The sequence below is a fragment of the Paramisgurnus dabryanus genome, chromosome 21, assembly GCF_030506205.2.
Source record: "Paramisgurnus dabryanus chromosome 21, PD_genome_1.1, whole genome shotgun sequence".
In the NCBI taxonomy this organism is placed as follows: domain Eukaryota; kingdom Metazoa; phylum Chordata; class Actinopteri; order Cypriniformes; family Cobitidae; genus Paramisgurnus; species Paramisgurnus dabryanus.
In genome coordinates this window covers 3117804-3141047 of record NC_133357.1, presented here as the reverse complement: position 1 = coordinate 3141047, position 23244 = coordinate 3117804, and the positions used below count along the sequence as shown (strand labels likewise).

The 23244-nt window shown below is 37.0% G+C and overlaps 1 protein-coding gene and 1 long non-coding RNA gene across 2 annotated transcripts in view; one reads left to right on the top strand and one right to left on the bottom strand.

Annotated features, from left to right (window-relative positions):
• The window catches only part of LOC135775261 (uncharacterized), a 116359-nt gene that overhangs the window by 56822 nt on the left and 36293 nt on the right, over positions 1 to 23244 (top strand). The window lies entirely within an intron of this gene.
• Positions 1022 to 7020, bottom strand: hoxc1a (homeobox C1a). The gene is made up of 2 exons (XM_065285325.1): positions 6236 to 7020; positions 1022 to 1643 (listed from the first exon to the last, which is right to left on the bottom strand). Exons 1-2 carry the CDS (start codon positions 6759 to 6761, stop codon positions 1306 to 1308), a joined length of 864 nt encoding a protein of 287 aa, XP_065141397.1. The 5' UTR covers positions 6762 to 7020; the 3' UTR covers positions 1022 to 1305.

Below are 23244 nucleotides of genomic sequence, written 5' to 3'. Positions count from 1 at the left end.
TTAAAAGTCAATCTACTTAAATCCACTTATCAATAAATCGATCGGTTAGAGATGGCGATAATCTTTTTGCTCATTCAAGATAATACCAGCAATTAGTTCTGTCCATGCCAATCGAATAACACCGTGACAGAGAACGAAATTTGGGATTAGACTGTGCAAATAAACATTGTGCCTGCGAAAGAAGTGAGGAAATTGTTACTCAAGTGGGTAAATTATAACGCTTAAATATAACGAAAAGATGCAGTATCAATTACACAAACCTTAAATGCGTTTAAATATTAAATACAGCATTTACAAACAAAATATACAAAAAACCCTGCTAGTTAATCTTCAAGAGTCAAATATTGTTCATGCTATCTGTGCACATCAGTGCTTTGATGCCATCAAAATGAGAAGTTGGTAGTAGCGGAGGTTCAACCCGTGGCACTCGATTTAACCTCTTCCAGCAATAAATTGGTGAAAATACACGGCTAAGTGAAGGCACTTTGTACGTTGACAGCTTTTAGCCATTATTTAGAAAGACGAGTTCCACCGATCATCTTGCGGCGCTCTTTATTTGCAGATAAAAGCATAAGCAGCATGGATGTGACAGACACAGTATGTCTGCAAAGAGCATACAGGAAATGGAAAGCTTAACCTGTTGAGTGTGTGTTTCTAAATATGTGTGAAACCTCTCCGCATATATGCATTTGGATATTATGAGTATTTTTATCGTTTTTTGAAATCTCAGAAAGCCAAAACTACCTTGCATATACATTCAGGTTTTATTTCGTTACCTGTTCTTTTTAAAAACAGTGATGCATGCAACAAAGTAATTTAAAGTTTCGTTTCCTTATAGCTGTTAACCAAAACTGAAAATTGACGATGGTATTAATAGGGTGAATTAATGGTTTGTTTTTTGAGTGGTTTGGGTTTTGAGTTGGAACTAAAATTTTTCTTTTTATTTCTTTATCTTTAATAACAGAAGCAGGTTAAAAGTTATAGACGTATAATAAAGTTTATAGCAAATAAAACAGTTATGTTAAAAAAATAAAGTGCATTTAAACCGCATTTATTCCGCTGGCCTCAACAGGTGAGCGGACTTTCTTATATAGCCTACATTTATATATTTTATCGCTTAGAGTTACTGCTTTAATTTCCTACGATTTTCGTAAGAATTGTGGGCAACTTGTGGGCTGTAAATATTTATGATTTTCCTATAGGATGTTGACTTGCACCATAATGAGCAGGTAATTGTCCAGGTTTTAGTCCCAACAATCTTGTCGTGGTTAAATTAGGTTTCTCGGGGGAGTAACAACTGTTTCTTTACTTTGATGGTAAATCGTCATTACAAGTAGAAATCTCCATAAATCCTGACACTAGGCCTTCACGCAGAATTTTTTTCTGTTTCATGCGTCTGTTTTGAAACCAGATCTTCACTTGGGTTTCGTTTAGCTGAAGAGTGTTGGCAATCTCCACCCGTCTGGCTCGAGTCAGGTATTTGTTAAAATGAAACTCCTTCTCCAGTTCTGTGAGTTGTTTGGTGGTAAAATTCGTTCGAGGGAGTCCGCCGGCAGTCTGTCCGGTCGCGCAGGTTTCATCAGGATCTCGTCCGTGGTCCGCCTTCGGCTCCGGGTCTGAACATCTCCCCAGCTGTGTCTTGCCTGTAAAAGAAATATAAATACAATAGATATTATTTGACCAAGAATGTGAAATAAATACTCGCTGTTAATTTTTTTTATATTTTTATTTTTTTTATATTTTTTCCAAATATAAGTTTGAAAAGACTCGTTATCAGACCACAAATGTAGGATGGGGAATATAGTATATTTTTTACTGTTAAATCATGTATTTTATATTTATTAATTGCTGAATATAAATGTATTGCCATTTATTAATTATTAATGATTTATTTTAATATAATAAACCTCTCGAATATAAAATAAATGTGCATTATTTTATTATATAAAATAGGAGTGTATAAAATATGCAATCAAACTCTTAACAACCAGTACAATCAAAAATTACACATATAAAGAAGTTATCAAATAAGGACACAAACACTTGATACTAAAGAATATCTAATTATTTTAAATACAAATATTCCATAAAAACGTGAAAACTGTATAAGAGTTTTTCATGCCAATTTATTAGTTATCAGTGATATTTTAAACTGGGTAAAACTGGTTTTAAACGAAAGGCAACATGATGGATCACACTAAGATATTTTTAATATTAGGTACCACATATCAAGCACAAATTTTAATAAAATTTGTTTTTCAATAAAAACATAATTTTTTATCAAAAACATATTTTTCTAATATATACAGTCTGACCTTTGTCATCTGAAGGCAGCTTCATAGTGCAGGAGTTTGTGGTTATGTAACTCTTTAACCCGAAATTCTGTTTGTTTGAGCTACTAATAGCACTGTCTGTTTGAAACCTTGCAGATGTCTGTCATGATCTGTCACAAAAACATGCCGACGATACTATTGTGCTGCAAAGACTGCTTAGCCCAACCTAACAGGCACTCACTTTTCACCAGAATTCAATAAATGCATTCATGTTAAGTTTTTTGTCTTTTAATACAGTGTTAATTTTAGTATAGAAATTAAATAGAAAGTTTAACTGACCTAGTCAACTAACAGAAAAACAAGACAGCGTTTTGTTGTTTGCTTGTGGTGTTTGCTTTCAACAGCACACAGGATATAGCACATTCTTTTACGGCACACATATACAATGGTCAGACGGGAAAAGCCCATGCAGTGATAGACACACTGAGCTCTCACATAGTGTTACAGTTGCAAGTGTCTTTCTAACCTTTGTGCCATCTGCACAACATGTGTGTGACTGTGTGTGTGGTCATGCCATTGCAGTCAAGGACAATCTGAACAAATGCAATGCAAAGCAACCCTCAAATACACTCTTTAAAATAAAGGTGCAACACGATGCCATAGCAGATACATTTTTGGCTCCATAGGTTCCATAAAAAAACTTTAACATGAAGAATCTTTCTATTTTACAAAATGTTATTTGGAAAGAAGTTCTTCAGACTTTAAAAGGTCGGAAAGAAATGGTTCTTTTCACTGAATGGTTCTCCGGGGAACCAAAATGTTTTCTCTATGGCATCGCTGTGAAAAATCTTTTGCATTTTTAAGAGTGCAAATGCAGTTGCAGAGTGTTTGGGTCGAAATAAAAATATACAATCTGTATTAGTCACGAAACCTAACCAATCTTCTCCGAGAAAGTCAATTTATAGGCTAAAAGCATAAACAATTAATTAAACTGTTGACTTTGAGAGTACACTCGAAATAAAGATTATTTGTCTTGCTGTATAGTTTCACAAAGAACCTTTAGTTAGATTATATAAAGGTAGAAAGAAATGATTCATTTGACTAAAAGGTTCTTTGGGAACCAAAAAACACACCTTTATTTTCAGGGACAAATCTAACCGCTCGGCCATAAATTAACATACGCTGGGTTGTTTCAACCCATGGTTGGGTCGAAATATAAACATGTTTGGCTTAATTTAACCCAAAAGTTGGGTTTGTCCCTTTCTGACCCAACCATGGGTTAAAAATAACCCTGCTATCGCTGCAAACATTTTAAATTCTGCTGGGTTATTATTATTTATAAATATTATTATTTTATACCCAATGCTGGATAAATATTGGACAGAACACATGTTGGGTTATAAATAAACCTATGCGGTTGTTGTTGTTGTTAAAAACCCTGTATAGCACTTTCCTCTTAACTTTTTATATAAACAGAGGGATGAAGAAAGCAAGTGTGAGGTCACCTTATGGGGACATTCAAACAATTAGTGAATTCACATGCAGTCAAATACGAAGTAATTAAGCAATTTCCTTAGGAAATATAAAAATGTGTATGAAAACACTGATGAATGATTGTCTGAATAATAGAATTGGCAGTCGCCACAAGGCATAAAGGAATCAAACTAAATATTTGAGGAATGACTTGCAAACTTGGAAATGGCCAGCCAGCTAGAGGGATGACGTGGCCCACTAAGCCAAAAAAAAGAGAGGGGGTGTGGGAGGGGATCGATACAGATTGCCTGGGTCATCTGGGCATACAGCCCACAGTAATTCAGGTGCTGTCAGGGTATAATTGAAGAATTACGCACAGGGACTATGTGTACTGTATTGGGGGAATACAGTGAGACACTGTATAAGCTTTTATTCATGTGGAGAATTGGAAACATTTTTATGTTGCCCAATAAAAACAATAAACCTCACAATGCAAAGAATCTATTGCCCATCTTCTATTGAGTTGAGTAACAAAGATCGATGATCATCTTTGCCAAAACTGACTGGACCATCTCCCCTATTTTTTGCATTGGGTCATGATGAATTTAGGTTACAGGATAATACGCAGTTTACCGTAACAATCGAACTTTGGCTGATGTAATGATGTTATTCTAAGCACATGTTAACCTCTCATGTGTTGCAAAAAGCAGAGTTGAATGATGTGCATTGGGATTGTGCATTTTGTTGATCGTACATGATGACAAAAACCAAGTGTCTTGCATGTGTGTCTCTCTTATTGCTGGTAGACAGGCACCAAGAAGATAAACAGCATAAGCTCCAATAACAGTGAACAAATTGTAAAGTCCTTGGCAAAAAATCCCTTAAAATAAGCCCTTAGTGATAACGCATTTACTTTTTTAAATACAGTTTTTTGTTGAAACTGGGCACTAAAGCAGACCCCTTCGTCCTATTTCCCGACCACAGCTGTTTTGTTCAGACAGCCTGAAATGACCTTTCGCTAACATATATGCCTGTGAGTTATTTTACATCATCAATGTGGCATAGGAAGACATTCTTCTCCTTGACAGTCTGGAAACCACACCACTCTCCTACTGATTTTTAGGAAATAACAAATAATCTAAGGCTCTTCTTGGTTTTTACCATCAAGCCTATTACATGTATTGTGATTTATTGAGCGGACAAGTGATTCACAATTTAACACTCGGCCCTTACAACAAACATGAAATACTTTGACATAATACAGGTCAAATGTCACCAAGTGTGACATTTTATGAGCACACATCAAGTAACTCGCATTTGAACCACATTAAACACAGACCTATCCGATCATTACTCTGGTTAAGGATTATGGTTCGTTTCTGACAGACATTTTCCAGCATACAATATAGAAAATTAATTGCAGCTTGTAAACATTGGTCTGTATTAAGATTTAGGGCTCTGTCGAGGAAAGTGCTCCTCTAAAGTTTATTTGGCACTGAACAGGGAGCTAGGGGGTGCTGGACTCCTTTAAATATGGCCAGAGCTGTTGCTTGTCAGTAAGAGTATGCACACACAGAATAGAAAGGAATTTGCTATTTATAAAATGGAGAACGTCTGCCTGGTATGTTTTGGCTGACTTATTTAAACACCACAGCAGAAATTGATTGCCTTCTCTTTCGTTTCTAAACATGTAGCTGTAAAGATTTTCAGTTTTTAGTTTGTTGATAACAGAAGCAAACTCCCTGTTTCTTGACACATGCCAACAAATCTGTGGAGGATGGGCTGAGTTGCCTCAGGAGCTTTATACTTAATTTCTTGCTACTTTTTAAAAAATGTGAAATTAGTGACATGTCAATGAGGCGCCTCCAGAAAAATACAAAGCTGTTACATGTTGAAGTAAGCATGTCAACAACATTTTTTTTTCGAACTTGCCGCAGCCAATGTATTTATTCGAAATATGTTTAATTAGCTAGATAAGGACATGACATACATTTCTATTATTTTTTTCAATTTAAAGATATTTAAAATGTGACAACCCATGACAAAAATAAAACATTTTGCTCTTTCAGATTTTTACATTTTTTCTTGTCTAGTTAATTTATCCAAATGTCCCCAAAATGACATTTTAGAGTTAGAGTTCATCTTCTAATGACAATTTTAAAACTATATCTAAAATGATATCCAAAATATATCTAATCAAAACTATTTTGAGTTGTTAATGTCACTGGCCTTTTGGAAACACACATCTTCAAGTTTTAGTTTTGGCTTGAAAAAACAACGTCCCTTAAAAATAAGGCAATTTGCTGGTACGAGGTACGATATAAAACACAGTTATAACTTAAAATCATAAACCATGCTACTAGAATGAAAAGGCACATATGTTGCTAGTTTCCAGCCCTCAACTTATAGAGTGACTACACCGGGTCAATACATCGCCTCGCTGTAGGGGTGCGCTATACAGACATTAAAAGTTAAACTCTAAAACTTACCTGCACGTGGCTGATTCCTCCTGACTCTCATCCAATCGAATGTCTTTCCGCATGTCTCATTTAACGTGTTTAGAGACTCCTCGACGTGTTTGGTATCTTCCTCAACTCCCGGGTGATTTCTTGGGCCATCGAGGTGTGTGGTGTTAACTGGGCCACAGTGCGCACCGGAGAAAGTTCTCAAAGTGTCTGAGGAAGAGAAGCCCGTTCTGGAAAGACCCCGTTCACGACAGCTTTGGAAGGAGGGGGCTTGGGGTCGGCCAGGGTGCACTGGTCTATAGAAATCTTGATTATGGGGTAAGGGGGGTCTGGGGTCTTCACAGGGCTTTGAGCACGCGGCTGTGGCCGTGGCACTGAGATGCGTAAAATGATATTGAAGAAAATCCGCTTCGGCGTTGTCATGTTGCTCATCTCTGGTTAAAAAGTCTCCGTGGTCCTGATGCAGGCGCATGAGTCCCGTAGCCTGATAGCCCTTAATGCAAAGTGACGTTTTGTCCCGGCCGCCCATAAACCCTTGATAAGAATTCATAACTGCATCTTATTTATATTCCAAAATGTTATCCAAAACTGCAAGCGACTGAAAGTCTCTCCACAGACGGTCACTCAGGCAACGCATCGAGCGCGTAGGGACCGAGGCACCGATCTAGACAGCGACATGCCTTGTAGAAACATTGGATCGGTGATGGATGGGGATGACGTGCCCTCTAACTCTTGGCCAATAGCCGGACATCTCCCTCATCTGAGTGAGCGTTAATTTACCAAAGCAAGCAAGTTTGGACTACTTACTTGACCTGCTAATAAGGTCTCGTGGAGTGTGTGTGTGTGTGTGTGTGCGCGCGCGCGCGCGTGTGTGTCTGCCTGCGTGTGTGTATGGGAAGGGGGGTCAACATAAGGACTTTAAGTCATAATGGGTTATATTGAATTTTTAAACGTGCCTTTTATTAGATGATTTTAAGTCAGGTTTTTGTAGTTGGAGTATCCAAAATGGGACGTTTTGGAATATGATAGGCTGTTACTAAACTATTCGTTTTGTTTATTTAAATCCAATTGTAGTTATGTGATTTTATAATAACTTGGATTAAGAATTAATTAAACCAACTAAATATTTTTCTATTTTATTTTTCCTTATTGTGTTGGTTTATAGGAGGCCCATTTCCAAGATATAAATTAGCACGCGCAAAAAATAATAATAAAATAAAGTGGAGATCATTTTAGTCAGTCGTAGCCGAAGTTGTACCGAAATAAATAAAAATGTGAGATGAAATAAGCTCTTTAACCTTTGTTGTCGGTTGTAAGTGGGAAAATCATGGCTCTTTATTTTGCCTATATTAAAACGTTTGGCGTCTGTAGCATATCACGACTTTTAAAATTAATTGTGGTTATTGCTACAACGCGGTATTTATAAATTCAGTTAACACATGCATGTCTTCTTTGACTATAAAATCTTTCTGTAGCCTACTCACCATCTTAGTATTCTGTTATAGGCTATGGCAATCGGTTCATCTTGGAAACAGGCAATCTTAAAGCAATTTTCCGCCTCTTGGGTCAAAACTTAAGATGTTTTGAATTCTAGGTCATAGGAAATCTAACATACCAGTAGAAATGATGTTAAAAGTGAATCATAAGGTCATTGTATGAGGAGATCTCTAAGCGATTATCTGTGCTCTAAACAGCTGTCGTTGCAGGGTCATTCGGCGGTCAAATGATAATAAGCAGCTGCCTCCTCTGCCATAATGAACCGCTGTAAATTAAAAAAGGTTTGCTGGCTAATTTTATTTCTTTTCTGTCAAAAACGATGATTAAAGACTAAATTCGTTAGATATGACTTCTTCATAAAATATCTAGGAGCTATTTTCACGTTTATATTTTATTATTTAGATAATTAAAAAAAGAAATCAACATGTTCCTTTCTGAAATTGTTGGATAAAAACTATCTGTATATAAAACTGTCTGTAAAACCTCAGCTGAAGTTTTTTTTTTTCATTTTACTGTCATTTAATGTAAATAACATTTTGTGAAAATCTTGATATTTTTAATACTGACTGAGTAAGGTCATGTCAAAGATTAAAATCAATGTGAAATCAATGACTGAAATCAAAGTTTGTTGCCTATATTGTGATTACATTACAAGATTGTAGCCTGGATTTCACAGACAATGTCACAAATATGAAAAAAAGAGCTCCGAAAGGTAACTACTTTACATGTTCCCCTCACTATATGTATAATAACAAATTATTTTGTACTGTCTACTGTTTGTGAAAAGCCCCTGCAGAGTTTATATTTAATGTAAACTTTTTAACTGCTATTTTCTTTCTATAAACAGTTTATAAAGTTCATTATGTCCAAAATGACACCACTAAGATGTTCTTTTGGTAATATTTATTTTTATTAAAGGGTGAAATTCCACTGAGTTTCACTAAAGTCAATGAGCATTGCAGAGAGCTATGTATATGACGTGTTGATGTAGAAGTGGTAGCACTGGTTGCCTTGGGTCACATTCACAGGCTCAGTGATATTAGGCTACAAGTTGGATAGATCTCAGCATTGGCTCAAATTCAGAAAATAGAAATAATCACAGACACTTCTCTCTATTAATAGGCCTACATTTTTTGAAAGCTTTGGATTTATCTTGTAGCCCCCCTATGAAAAATAACTATGGTTTTATTGCAGTAAAAAACATAGTTAAAAAGGTAAACCATGGTTACCACAAAATAACCATGGTTATAAAAAGTTGATTTTGTCCATTGCGATTTTTCTGGCTACTTTATGTGTCGCACTAGCAAGTTAAAACTTTTAACACTTTGCCATGGCTGTTTGATTTGGGCCATCAGAATTAAAAGGCTGTGGATATTAACAAACACAATGGTATTGTGTTCAGAGTAACATCTGTATTATTGGGGGCAACTAATGCTAAGAGCTAGGTTGGTATATATTTATTCAACCTAAAATAAAGTGCTGTTCGACTACTATCGTTATTTCCTTTTTCAGTTGCAGCACGTGTGGTGAAGGCACGTATCTTGACGCTCGCGTTACGCTCGCGCTTTTTAAATCCTCAGCGCTGCCTTTCGCGTTTTAAACGCAATTACGCGATTTGGTGCGTACGTCATTTTACATTGCAAATGCAAGATATATTTCCAGTAGCCTCTGAGATTCAAACCCACAACCTTGGTACTAACCCTTAGGAAAATTATCCACGTTTTTTGTGGTAAAAGTGTAGTAACCGTGTTTTGCCAGGGGCGATTCTAGGATTTTTATTTTAGGGGGACTCAGCCCCCCAATGAGGGTATAATAAAAATAAATATATAAAATAAAAAAAATAGTTTGAATACAGTGTTTTTTTGGTTATGTGTATGAACAGTGGCAGAGCTAGAATTAAAGGGGGTGACCAAGTTATACTTTACGGGGTCCATACAAGAAAACATTGTGCAAACTGAATCATAAAAGCATGAATGAATCTCATGATTGCTGAATACTTAATATTACCCCACATTAGATAAAAATGCCTATAGGCTACTGCACTGACTGCATGGATTCCTGTAAACATGATGTAAGGTTGAATTTTAAACTTTTCTTTTCTCTCATTTGATGGAAATGAAACTGTTAATGAAACAAAATATCTTATTTTAACTGCAGTAACTTTTGTAAAAGTTTCATCAGGATATCTAAACTCCATGATTAACCTTAAACTTGACTAAGGATTTTGGGTTTCAAATAAATATGGATTAATCTTTGTATCAGAGTAACAGTTAGCCATTTCATAGAGTGATTTTCTCTTCTTGTTTTCTTTTAGTTAACTTTAATGACAGACATTTCATCAGGTATAAGACCGAATGCAATAAAAAAAGTCGGAGAGGGGAAAAAGATGAAGTCTGCCCTGCTGACTTTTTCATATGAAATGTAAAGAGGACTGAAACAATAATGAATCCGTGTTTAGTTTATAGAGCTAACATAGAAAATTTTTAGGGGGGCTAAGAATAATTGTATGGGTGGGGTGGGTGGGACTAGACCCCCCCTAAAAATGGCCTAATGACGCTATTAGCAAAACCATGGTTTTACTACAGTAGACATGGTTTTACTATGGGTTTTACAAAACCATGGTTATATTGTGGTAACCATGTTTTTTAACAGTAGTAAAACAATGTCTATTTTTTGATGATTTGAATATAACATGTATAACATGTTAACATGTAGGCTTTATTTTTAATGAAACTAATTGGCAGTATTTCAGTAAAAACGATAATCATATATGTATGTAATAGACCCAAAAGTCCCAATATTAATTGTCTGTTTTTTAAAAGGCAGCCACCTGTAAAAACTACTGGCCAATACAGAAGGATGATTTTCCATGTCTATGACCTATAAAGAGTTTTACTAGGGCTCTGCAGTGATTAAAAAACAATCTCAAATAATCATCAATATATAACTGTGCACTCACAACCCCAGAGATCTGGTCCCAGCTGGAAGAATAAATGGAATTCTACAGGCAGCAATGCACTGAATGACGGAGTGCAATATATCCCTTCCCTCTGTACATTTGCATGGTACACTTATCCATCTTTATGTCAGCTGTGGGGTTACCCAGGGTTCACACGCTAGCTTGTTTCTCTCCTCTCCGCTCAATAAATAAATCTCTGCTGCTCTCTGTTTACGGGCTGAATATAAATTTGTTTGCAGTCGATCGCGGGCCTGTGTGAAGGCATTAGAAATTGTATTTCTGTAATGGGTTTCAGCATGAGGAGGTGGGGGGCTTTGGGGGGGGGGGGGGGTGAGGTAGGAGTTGCAGAAGTGTTTGGCTGCAGGGTATATAAAAAAACAGGTGTGCACTGCTTCACCTCAATAAGATTATACACACTTTTATTGTCCAGATAAGATAAATTTGCTCCAGGCTGATTTTGCAATGGATTTAAACTGAATTTTAATGTTATTTACTTTCATTTTATAAAGATCAGATATTATGTGTTTATTAGATTCTCCTCGTGCCATATGTTTGATTAGCATGAACCTTGAGAGGTAGCGGTGTCGAACGCACCTCCGTGTGTTTGACCTAAACAGCTCGAGGTAAACAAGTTATTGCAAGCTGCCAGCATGGCACTAAACAGCTTGTGTCCCATCAATGTGTACAGTACATATTCACCGGGACAGATGACGGGAAAATAGTCTTGGCTCGTGTTCAGAAAAAGGTGTAACAATGTGCATTTATGATCCTTATTGACTGGAAAGAGATCAAAAATACCATCTGAGCTATTTCTAGTAGCCACGTCCCATCATGCTGTTAGATTTTTGGCAGCGTAGGGAAACAAACGCCATTCCAAGCACAATTGTCACCTCAGGAGCAAATGACAGTGACCGGTCTGTAAGCCACTCTCTGAAGTAATTACATGCATGTACACATCTTTGTCTTTTTGCCCCTATAACTGCAGGGCGATGATAAACACCAGTGTGGGATTACGATTTGAATGTATCACTCTTCTCAAAGGTGCATCTCTCTCTGATAACCTGATCTCTTGTTTGGTGATCCTGCCACGAGCTCGAGGATCACGGCCACTATCATAGCATTGGCTGATTTTGATCTCTGACCCCTGTGACAGAACTCTGGAATGATGTAGATGGTGATGACTTGTGTCCCTGATTTAACCCTAAAGGTCTGTCGGGCCTAATTATTTCTCATCTATGAGCCCTGAAAATGCCAGGAGTGAGACGGTGCTGACAGATGACTGTCACCGCTGGCAGAAAGGTCATTGCTGTTAATGCAAAGCGAGCCTGTCTCAGATGATTGGTTAAGGGCTGGTAATCTATGCATTTGCGTACACCTCTTACTTTATCACTGGGAAACACACCTTGCAGTCAAAGCGGAGCAGCATGCTGGCATAGAAATAGAGGGAGATGTTGATAGAGGTGAAAGGAATAGAAGGGAAACACAAAGAGAGAGAGGGAAAGTCATTTTTGGTAAATTATGTAAAAATATAAACTTCATATCTATAATATTGGCAGATTAAAGGCGGGGTGCATGATTTTTGAAAAACACTTTGGAAAAGGGAATCCGGTCGAGTACCGAAACGCACTTGTAGCCAATCAGCAATAAGGGGCATGTCTACTAACCGACATCGTTGCCTGGGTTGTGGATGTGCGGGGAAGGTCTAGATTTCTAATATCAACGTTGGCTTTCATTGGTCATGCACCCCGCCTTTAAGACCATGTCAAAGATTAAAATCGATGTAAAAATCAATAATTGAAATCAAAAAGTTTAGCCTGGATTTCACATACAGGGTCTCACATTTTAAAAAGTGACAAGTTGGATCAACTTAAAAAGTACTTCAATTGGTACTAAGACCCCAAAAATATTAGTTTATTCAACTTAAAGGGACACTCCACTTTTTTTAAAAAAATGCTAATTTTCCAGCTCCCCTAGAGTTACACATTTGATTCTTACCATTTTGAAATCCATTCAGCCGATCTCCGGGTCTGGCGTTACCACTTTTAGCATAGCTTAGCATAATCCATTGAATCTGATTAGACCATTAGCATCGCGCTAAAAAATAACCAAAGAGTTTTGATATTTTTTCTATTTAAAACTTGACTCTTCTGTAGTTACATCATGTACTAAGGCCGTCGAAAAATTGAAAGTCGTAATTTTCTAGGCAGATATGGCTAGGAACTATACTCTCAAACTGGTGTAATAATCAAGGATTTTGCTGATGTAACATGGCGGCAACAGGATTAGTGATATTACGCAGTGCCCGAAAATAGTCCCCTGCTATTGAAAGTAACCAAGGGGACTATTTTCGGGCAGTGCGTAATATCACTTTTTCAGAAAAGACACGTAAAATGCGTCCGGAATTTGTCTGGGATTGTTTGATTTGTGGTTCATTCACCTTGCCAATGATTTTACGGAATCTGTGCATGCATTCACACATTCCGTAAAAAAACCATAAAGACACGTGACGTATTTTTCCACAGCATATTAAATTAGCTAATTATCCGTGATTTAACTCTTGGGAAACCGCACGCATGGATTTTTATGACAAGATCATAAGGAGCGTGTGATGTGCGGTTCTATCATGCTGGTGAATGATCTCGGCTTCAGCACAGATCGCGACGAGCTCCCTGATCTTTGCTTCAGTCCAGTTTGCCGACATTTCTCGTCATGAATGTTAATCTGCATGTAAACCCCTCAGTTTGAAGAGCTGAATCTTCATGTTACCTTCATGTTGCCATGACTTGCACGGTAGAGGTTTTCTCAGGTCCAAAGAAATTTACCCGACCCGAAATGACCCGAATCACTTTACACCCAAACCCGACGTGCATAAATATATATATATATTTTTTAAATAAAAGACCTGACCCAGACATACCTGAGAAAAATAGACCCGAGTCAGACCGAAACTAGTGGCAATTATTTTTAACCTGACTGGACCCGAATGTAAACGGCACTGACGTGTATGCATTCTGCAGACCCACACGCAGCAGTCAGACAGAAAGAAACTCGGGTGGCCTCGCAACTAATTTTGCGAGCTGCTTTATTTCTTTAACTTTTTTATCTGACGACGACACCAAGGTAACTGCTTAAAATTACATTTAAAATTGGGTGACATGTCTGTCTCAACGAAAATCAACCTACCGCCAGCCACCTAATGTTGCCAGCGCTCTTGGCAAACAGATGAGAGGTTTGAAAAGGGCATTGACGCACACACAGGAGAGAGTTCGGGTCTTCTTGGGTCTGTTCGGCAAAACACATTCATTTTAAATTACCCGAGACCCGATGCCGCTATTATTGTACCCGACCTGTGTGAAACTTTTAGACCCGATCCTCAGGTTTTCGGATGTAAGTGGACCCGTGAAGACCTCTAATGCACGGCACACCCCTTACGGCATTGTTGCTCTCTGTGTATGTTATGGCAATGTTACTAGGTCCTCTTTACTGGAGCGATCCCATAACATTTACGTGATGTTTGCATTCAAACAAAAAAAGCCTCTCTGCAAATTTTACAGAAATATTATATAAATATTCTTAATTTTTTAAGTAGATCTAAGTTTTCACTTTTTACAATGCAGTTTATATTTGGACATACAGGCTTGATTTTTATTAACTGATATCTGTTTGTTTTTGCTAACGTGTTTATTTGGAATACTGTTCATGTCAAATTCTTGATACCTTTGTTAGTCTAAGAGCGCTGATGACTTGTTGAAACGAATCTTAATTGTGGTTTGGATGTGACTTTGTTTGCAATCCTGTGTGATCCCCTTAACACACAAATTTCAAAGGAGGCCACACGTAGTATAAACACAGGCTTTGTTAATCTTAAATCTATGCAGGAAAAGAAAGTTTGGCTTCTTCAATCGTATAATTTAAGCTTAAGAGAGTGAGCATGACAGAAGAATGGAGTGTGAACTGATGAAGCCATTGATAATGTCAACAGCAGTAATTGATTGATCACTGCGCTGACAAGGTGATTGTTTAAACTTGCACTGGTGCATTTTACTGGAGATAACTCGGATAACAAAGCAGGACGACTGCAAACTTTTCATTAAAGACCTTTTTGTTCCATAATTTGTCTGTCTTACAAAACTTCAGTGTGTTCTTTATAATGAACTGCTTTGTTATCGTTGCCAAAGCCACTTGGGAATAGACAACAATATGGAGCATCACTGTTGTTTTTCTAACAAAACGGAGTACATAGTGACCAGGTGTGCGGTAATGGGATGCATTGCTGATTCTTACAGTCACACAGAGATCTCAGCAGGCGTGTGCAGAAACGACTCAACTGCGCTGATTCCGTGCCACAACCACGTACTTCACTTAGCGTAGTAGTATATGTCTGTAAAAATATGAATGCTTCCGGTCTTCACTTCCTACTTGAGCCCAGCAGGCAACAGCCCAAACAAAGTGACAATAAACCATCTGTCATACGAGCAGAAACTGCTGAATCCTCTCCAAAGCCTCCGGAGTTCCTTACTGGGGGACATTAGCAGGGTTAACAGTCGGTAGGAAGGAAAGCGCTCGTCGCTGGAACGCCATATGCCTTTTCTGTTCTAGAATTGCTACGGATAGTAATGCTTCATGGTCCGATCATGTACTACTTTTCTTTAAATAATCGGGTGTTGATTATATAAAAAACGTGTAATTTGATTAATCCTGAACATCGGAGGGTATGTTACGGTAATTGTTTTGTAAGAGCATCATCTGCCTTTTATATTTAATGTCACCAATCACCTTTAGCTGGAGCGTATTTAAAAAGCCATTGATCTTTATAATGCGCTGCTTTAATATGACAGTAACAGTTGTACGTGATGCAGGGAGTCAAATTGTTCAGATTGATGAGGGCTTGCAGGTGAATTATAATCCATCTACCTGAGTGATGCTCGCACTGTGTTCCGTACCAGCAGGCCGACAAATAAATAAAACCTACAAAGGTGACACCAGGAATTGATACTTAACAATCCCTCTGAGCAACCAGCAATAAGAACAGGTTTGACTGAGAGGAGAACTTCCCTAGAGAGACAGAGAGAGCGAGCGAGAGACGGGAAGAGAAAGAGAGATATGGCAAAGCTGGGTAGGTTAATAGAAAAGAATGGAGTGGATTTGCCAAAGGTCACACATACAGAGTCAGCACCTTGTTTATGATTAGAAGAGGTCTGAGCACAGCTCGTGTTTTCGGCTGCCTAATAAAACGCCTGGAATTACTATTGATTAATGCGTTGGAAAGATAACTGCGAATGTGCAATGTGGTGATTACCTATGTAAGCATAAGGGCTGACGGTTTAAATCCTTAATGAGAGTCTGTAAGGTAAAGTGCGGTCACGGAGACTGATCCTCTAATTTTTAATTGCTACACGGACGGTTCTATATTTCATGATAATATATAATGTTGTATCTTCTAATTTCTAAAATTGTAGTCCACCACGAGGTATTTGAAGACAAATTGTGAATTTTAATGGCCGGTGGACCATCTCGTATGCAAATTGACTTTAGAATTAATTGATTAGATCCAATTTCCAGATCCTTAACTAGATTGTGGGATTACTAACTAAATCTGGAATGTGATGCATGTATGGTGTCCTGCGGGTCATGTGGTCGACCGCCTTAACTGGCCATTCGAAAGATTTTTCAATAATTCCCAATATGAACTTATTTGGAGAGTACTCAGTAATTTCATTCTGTGTCCTGTATATGAAGATGATGAGCAGCTGATAGAAGTGTGTTAGTGGAGTCAGTTTAGCTTAGTCTTTTGGATCAATATTGGAAAGGATTTGGAAGACCTGACCTTTAGATGAAAAGAAATGGCACAAGATGGACTACTAAATTAGCGTAGCATTATAAATGGTCAATATGAGTAGTAATGTATATTGGTAATGAATTTAAACTAGGGTTTTATAAAGAGTATGTTGATAAATTGTGTTCGTGTGTTTTCATAAAGGCGCAGAATGACATCAGCATGCCCTCAGCATTTTGTAATATTTCTCAATGAAACCCAGATGTATGCGTTCGGCTAAAGCACCGTTATGCCATAAAAGTGTAAAATTGTTTTCCATTCAATACGTTGTAATGTGAGCTGCTCACAGCAATGAAAGTATCACCGTAAGAAATCGTTGACTGATAGGTGACCCTTTTAAGTGTTTTAGAGAAATGTACTAAAGTCATTTTGTTAGCCCATATATATTTCATGAATTTTTTTAACTTGGATCGAATCAGGGACGGTTTTGGATCAATGTGGAGTGCCGTGCATTCGCGCTGTGCACCCCGTGTGGTTTTAAATGCCTAAAAATAGGTATTTTTATTGTGCAAGTGGCCATTGCAAGCTCTCTCTTCCTTTGCGATCTTTCGCCAGGGGTCGTGTAATGCTTCTTAATGTGCTCATAAATCACGGCTGGTCAGCCCATGCACAGAAGAATGTTAAGAATCCAATGCAGGCTTTATCTGTCTCTCCTCTTTCCTCTTAAAGCCAGTCCAGTAAATCTTTCTCAAACTTAAGTTGCTTAGCTGTTGAATTTAAGCAAATTAATTATGTTACGTTAAATGAAGGAGACAGGAATGTGGTGGACTTGTACTTCTCATCCAGACCCAAACTGAAACATCTTTTTCTGAAAAAAAAAAAAGTCTAATTCTTTTAGATTATTAGCAGAATTCCCATTTGGAGTTTCATTAAAGGGTCAAGTTTTGGCTGGTTATCTGTATGCCCCTGCTGGGTGGATGCTGTAACTACAAGATAAATACTCTATAATATAAAAATATTGTACATGTACAGTATATTACTAATATAGTAAATGTTTACTATATAGCTTGGTTAAAACGCTGCAACTGTGACTGCTAAGTCTGCTGCCTTCCTCAGCTCGCCACAGCTTGGGTTCTTATTTATGTTATGTAATTTTCCTGCAGATCCAGAGCGATGTCACGTGGCATTCACAGCTCAAGCGATTGCCGGTTTTGCTCGCAGAGCCCACTTGAAAACTGTGTGCTTTCAGTGGGTCCTGCACCAGCAGAGCAACTGTCATTGAGATGAATGGGAACACGGGTAGCTTTTCGCAGGTATTACAGACCTCCTTCGGCTGCGTCATGGAAACACTGCCTAGTCTGCACAGGAAGTCTATTATAAAAACTAGGTCTGATGCTACTTAGTGTTTCGTCTGTTTGCAGCGCTTCGCTTCTTAGCAGCACGGATTAGATGCTTACCATGCGTGTGAGCCCCTCTGAGCTTTCCTAACTGAGTTTCTCTCTTGTTATATTAATTTAGAGATGCTCGGTGCTGCTTCTCCATATCTTCCTTCCTGCAGAGTTTAGTCCTAACACCTGCCTGTAATTTTCAAACAAATACTCGGATGTTGATAAGACGGTTTAGGTTAATTTGATTAGAGTTTGAGTTGAACTGCAGGATGGAAGATTTCCTGGCACGAACACTCATCCATGTGTTGTTCATCCATATGTAAAAACCTAGATAAAGATTTTTTGGTGATCTACATAGAACCATCCTAAATCATGTAAAGAACATTGTGTGCAAATATAATCTTGATTTCTTTAATATTGACTGAGTGAGGTCATGTCAAAGATTAAAATGAATGTGAAATCAATGGGTAAAATCAAACTTTGATGCTCCTAATCATTAGATTGAGACTTTAGCCTGGATTTTTCAGACAGAATTACATTTATTATAAAGATTCTGGGTTATTTTCAACCAAACAGTGGGTAAAAAGAGACACACCCAACCCGTTGGATTGCAATTTTACCTTTGCTGAGTTGGTTCAACACAAAATGCTGGGCTGTTTTAACCCATTGTTTGGTTAACCTCTTAAGACATGAACTTTGGTTTGACATGCATGTTAAATTTTTTCCAGCTATTTGGGGTTAGAAAGTACCAATAAATATAATAACCAAATATTTTTCTTTGAACATGAAGCAGTGTAATTGTCCACATTAGTGTAAAACAGGTTACAGTTACACAAAATGTACTATTATGGTGCAAACAACAAAAAATGTGATGTCCACGTTTGTGGACATCCAGGTCTTAGGAGGTTAAAGGATTAGTCAATTTCCTTTAAAAAAAATCCAGATAATTTTCTCACCACCATGTCATCCAAAATGTTTCTCTTTCTTTGTTCAGTCAAGAAGAAATTTTTTTTTTTGAGGAAAACATTCCAGGATTTTTCTAATTTTAATAGACTTTAATGGACCCCAATACTTAACAGTTTGAATGCAGTTTAAAATTGCAGTTTCAAAGGACTCATAAGGCATAAGGGTCTTATCTAGCGAAACGATTGTCATTTTTTGAAAGAAAAATAAAAAATATGCACTTTTAAACCACAACTTCTCGTATATTTCAGGTCATGTGACGCGCCAGCGTCACCTCACGGATGACGTATCGAAACTACGCCCCAGTGTTTACAAGTGTGGAAAAAGTGGACCGTTCCGACTAGGGATGCTTAACGATTAATCGCGATTAATCTTTAGCAAAATAAAAGTTTTTGTTTACATCATATATGTGTCTAAACTGTGTATAATAATTATTTATATATAAATATGCACACATGCATGTATAATTTTAAGAAAAAAAAAATATTTATATATTAGGTATTTATATTTATATATAATATAAATTATACATAAATATACACATGTAAACATTTCTTAAATATATACATGCATGTGTCTGCATTTATTTATACAAATTTATTATATACAGTTCACACACATGTTTCATGTAAACAAAAACTTTTATTCTGCTATAGATTAATCGCGATTAATCGTTAAGCATCCCTAGTTCCGACGTTGTTGTATGTGAATGATACAAATTAATGTCTTTGTGTCAGTTTATTGTTAAAAATGGTCCCCAAATGTGCGTTTCAAATGTAACATGTGACCTTTCCACAACATTACGCAATTACGTGAGGTTGCGCTGGCTCATCACACAGCCAGAGGAAGAAGAGAAGTTGTGTTTTAAAAGTGCATATTTTTATTTTTTTTGCCAAAAATGACAATCGTTTCACTAGATAAGACCCTTATGCCTCGTTTGGGATCGTTTAGATTCCTTTGAAACTGCAATCTTAAACTGCATTAAAACTGTTAAGTGTTGGGATCTATTAAAGTCCATTAAAATGAGAAAAATCCTGGAATGTTTTCCTAAAAAAAAAAGACATCAACATTTTGGATGACATGGTGGGGAGTAAATTATCTGGATTTTTTTTTTTAAGAAAATTGACTAATCCTATAAATATAACAATTTAGTTTTATTTACCTCAATGGCTAGGTTTGTCCCCTTTTGACACAACGCTGGGTTTGAAAATAACCCAGCATTATTAGAGTGCATGTATGAATATTTATATGTATATTCATGATCATTTTACCTACTGTGCATGTGTATATATCTTTAAAGACATAGAGTACTAAGCATTTAAACTGTAACTGTTTTCTTGTAGTGCCTGTTTTGTATTCTTTTAAACCATGCTTATAGTCTAGGTTACATACAGTTTAAATACAGAAAAGCACTCAGCATTCCATTAAGTCGCTCTCAGGGGCCACCGGGAGGCCAGCACCTATTTTGCATATGGAGCATTGCCATGCAGTGATGGATGGTAAATTCAGCAGCGCAGCACAGAGTTTCATTCTTTCTTGGCCACTGGAATAAAGCTACGTTTACAAGCTTATCTTATAATTTTATCAGTATATTTTGTTATCATTTATTTTTCGGTTTGAAGCTCCTCCAATTCATTACTGTATCAATCATTCCTTTAATCAGCTGAAATTATGATCTGTATCCAAAAAACAACTATAGGATAAAACTAAGAATTTCAACAATTAGTCCAATGATTTATCTTGTAATTGTGGTGATCAGTGTTTAAATCAGTTAGGTTACCAATTATACACTGGGTCTAGATTGATTTACCCAGAATCACTGAGATTCAAATTGCCTAATTAGTTTAAATTTTAGCTGAAGGTAATATTTTTTAAAAGGGAAATTTTTGCTGTTCCTTGCTTGGTTATAAAATGACACACGACGACACCCTAATTAAACATAATTAATCAAAATGAGTCATTGCCCACCGTGCCAGGGGCGGCGCCCACAAGCGTTGCCTCTTCACTGATAACGCGGCTGTAGCACGATTCTGCTAACATGTAAGAATATGCTGTCTTTTTAAGAAAGAAGAAAACCAAATCTGTTCTATCTGGTTGAGCTTCAGCTCCCATATTGAAGAAGGATGTGTTGGAAGGTTGGAAGAGAAGTGCTCTGCCTGTCATTACGCCCAGCGGGTTGAGCGCTCGTGAAGCTGCTTGGGAGAGAGAGAGAGAAAGAGAGAGAGAGAGAAGGAGAGAGCGGCTTGTCTAAATGATTAATGTTGTGAGGTTGTAGGCGGGGGCGGAGGAAGGCATATATGTAAGGCTATGTTTTAAGAATATAAAGTACAGTATTGCTTAATGCAGAAAGTATCAAAGTTAAAACTAGAGATTCACTTTATAGCTAAATAGAGATTCACTTAAAGTTGTTGTGAAGGTAACAAAAGGTTGCGCTTTCCAAACCAATAAAGAATGATAACAGTGTGGCAAATCATTTACATGCATAACATTCACCTTTATTGACAGAGAGCTTCAAATAGCCACAACCAGTGCTTAGATTAAAATGCATGCTTTTAATCAGTTATGGACAAATTACATTACAATTCTGATCATTTCTTAAAATCGTTGGATACATTTTTTAATTACATTCCGGCTTGCTCATACTTTTGTGTGCACATATGTAAACACACAAATGAAAAAATCTAGTCAATACTTATTGTAAATGCAGAGATACTGTACATTCTGACATATATCATTGTGAAATCATGGATTACTCCGGAGTAGTGATCATCTCATTTGTCAGTTTAACAGCCCATGTAAATTTAGGTTTAGATGAACAGTACTTTCAACAAAAGACAACAACAGGAGTTGTGTTAAGGTCAAAATCAGAATCATCAGAGAACCATCAAACAATAATCAGGGAAATTTACAACATGATCTCATGGCAGTTTGTAACTATTTTGTATAAGTGTCTAATTTAAATAAATTTGTTAGATCTTATAAATACATTTTGGCATGCTTATAATCCAGTGACAATCAGTCTGAACTCAAGGGAATTTGTATGCATTTACGAGTTGGCTAATTCGTACAAAGCGAAGCGTATAAAAATGCATGATTATTATAATAAAACAATAGTCGTAACCCCAATGTCACTTTGGCGAAAGCAAATTTTACAAAAACGTACGAATATGGTTATGCGAATTAGCCACCTCGAAAGTATTCGTACGAATTGCCATGAGATTGCGTTGGTGACATTACACTGTAAAAAAAACTGGATAAAAAAAAAATTGGTGACACCTAAAAATTAAGTTGTTTCAACTTAAATGTTTCACCTAAATTGAAATTAAAGTGAAAATGTAGGTTGAAAAAACTTTTAAGGTGTTACCAATTAAAGTATTTTTTAAGTTGATCCAACTTTTCACTTTTTGAAGTGTAAGTTTACACTGGTGGTGGTGCTTCATTATTGCTTTTTCTAATAATCATGCGTTTTAATAAGATTCAAATCGTCGGATTTCATACGAAATTAACCACTTCATAAAAAAGTTATGCATTTCCATGAGATCATGCTTGATGTGGTTTGAATATTTAAACATTTCTGGCCATAAAAATCAACAGCATTCTCTTAAGAGAGGAACTTCAGTGCATGCCCTGGGAAAAAATAGCATAATCATTTTGGGGGTAATAAAAATAAGTTGTGCACTTACAAATGTTGAGAGAAATTTTACCCCGCGTTAATGGCCATTCACAACCATGAATGCCCTTTCAAAATCGTATTTTCTGTGCCCAGGAGATAAACTTATACAAGAGGGCTTGCATCCATGTGCAATAAATCTTACAGCTTTGCAGAGATATTATTGTAGCAGTTTATACACAGTGGAATCCAAACGATTTACCTTGTACAGGCTGATAACATGTAATCATGGTTCAGAATGAACTTTCAAGTAAACTTATCTTTTGAATCAAAAATAAATCCTGGCTTTTGTTTAATGTGAACATGATTTTAGTGAGAGTTATGTTGGGTGGAATGACCAATGACAGAAAATGTACGGTACTGTATTTATGTGGTGATGTAAAAGTTTGCAATTTTAGTGTTCATACAGAATGCAAGGTGTGAAAGACTTTCCATTGATGACATTTAACACGTCATTGTCCTGTGTGAGTCATAATTTAATGCTGTATTAAGACCAACTGTCTGTAAAGGAGACTTTACCCATAAGAGGTTCAGCTGAAGTCTGAAAGCAGAAATTAGTCCCCATTGCACAAAGCTGGTTTCTGGTGTCCCGTGAGGAGGACAACTTTGCCTTTAGCTTTTCCTTGTAATCTTTCTTATACTTCATCCGACGATTTTGAAACCAGATTTTTATCTGTCGATCAGTGAGCTTTAAAAGTGCCGCCAATTCAAGTCTCCGTGGCCGACGGAGGTATGCGTTGAAATGAAACTCTTTCTCAAGTTCCAGCAGCTGGGTGGAGG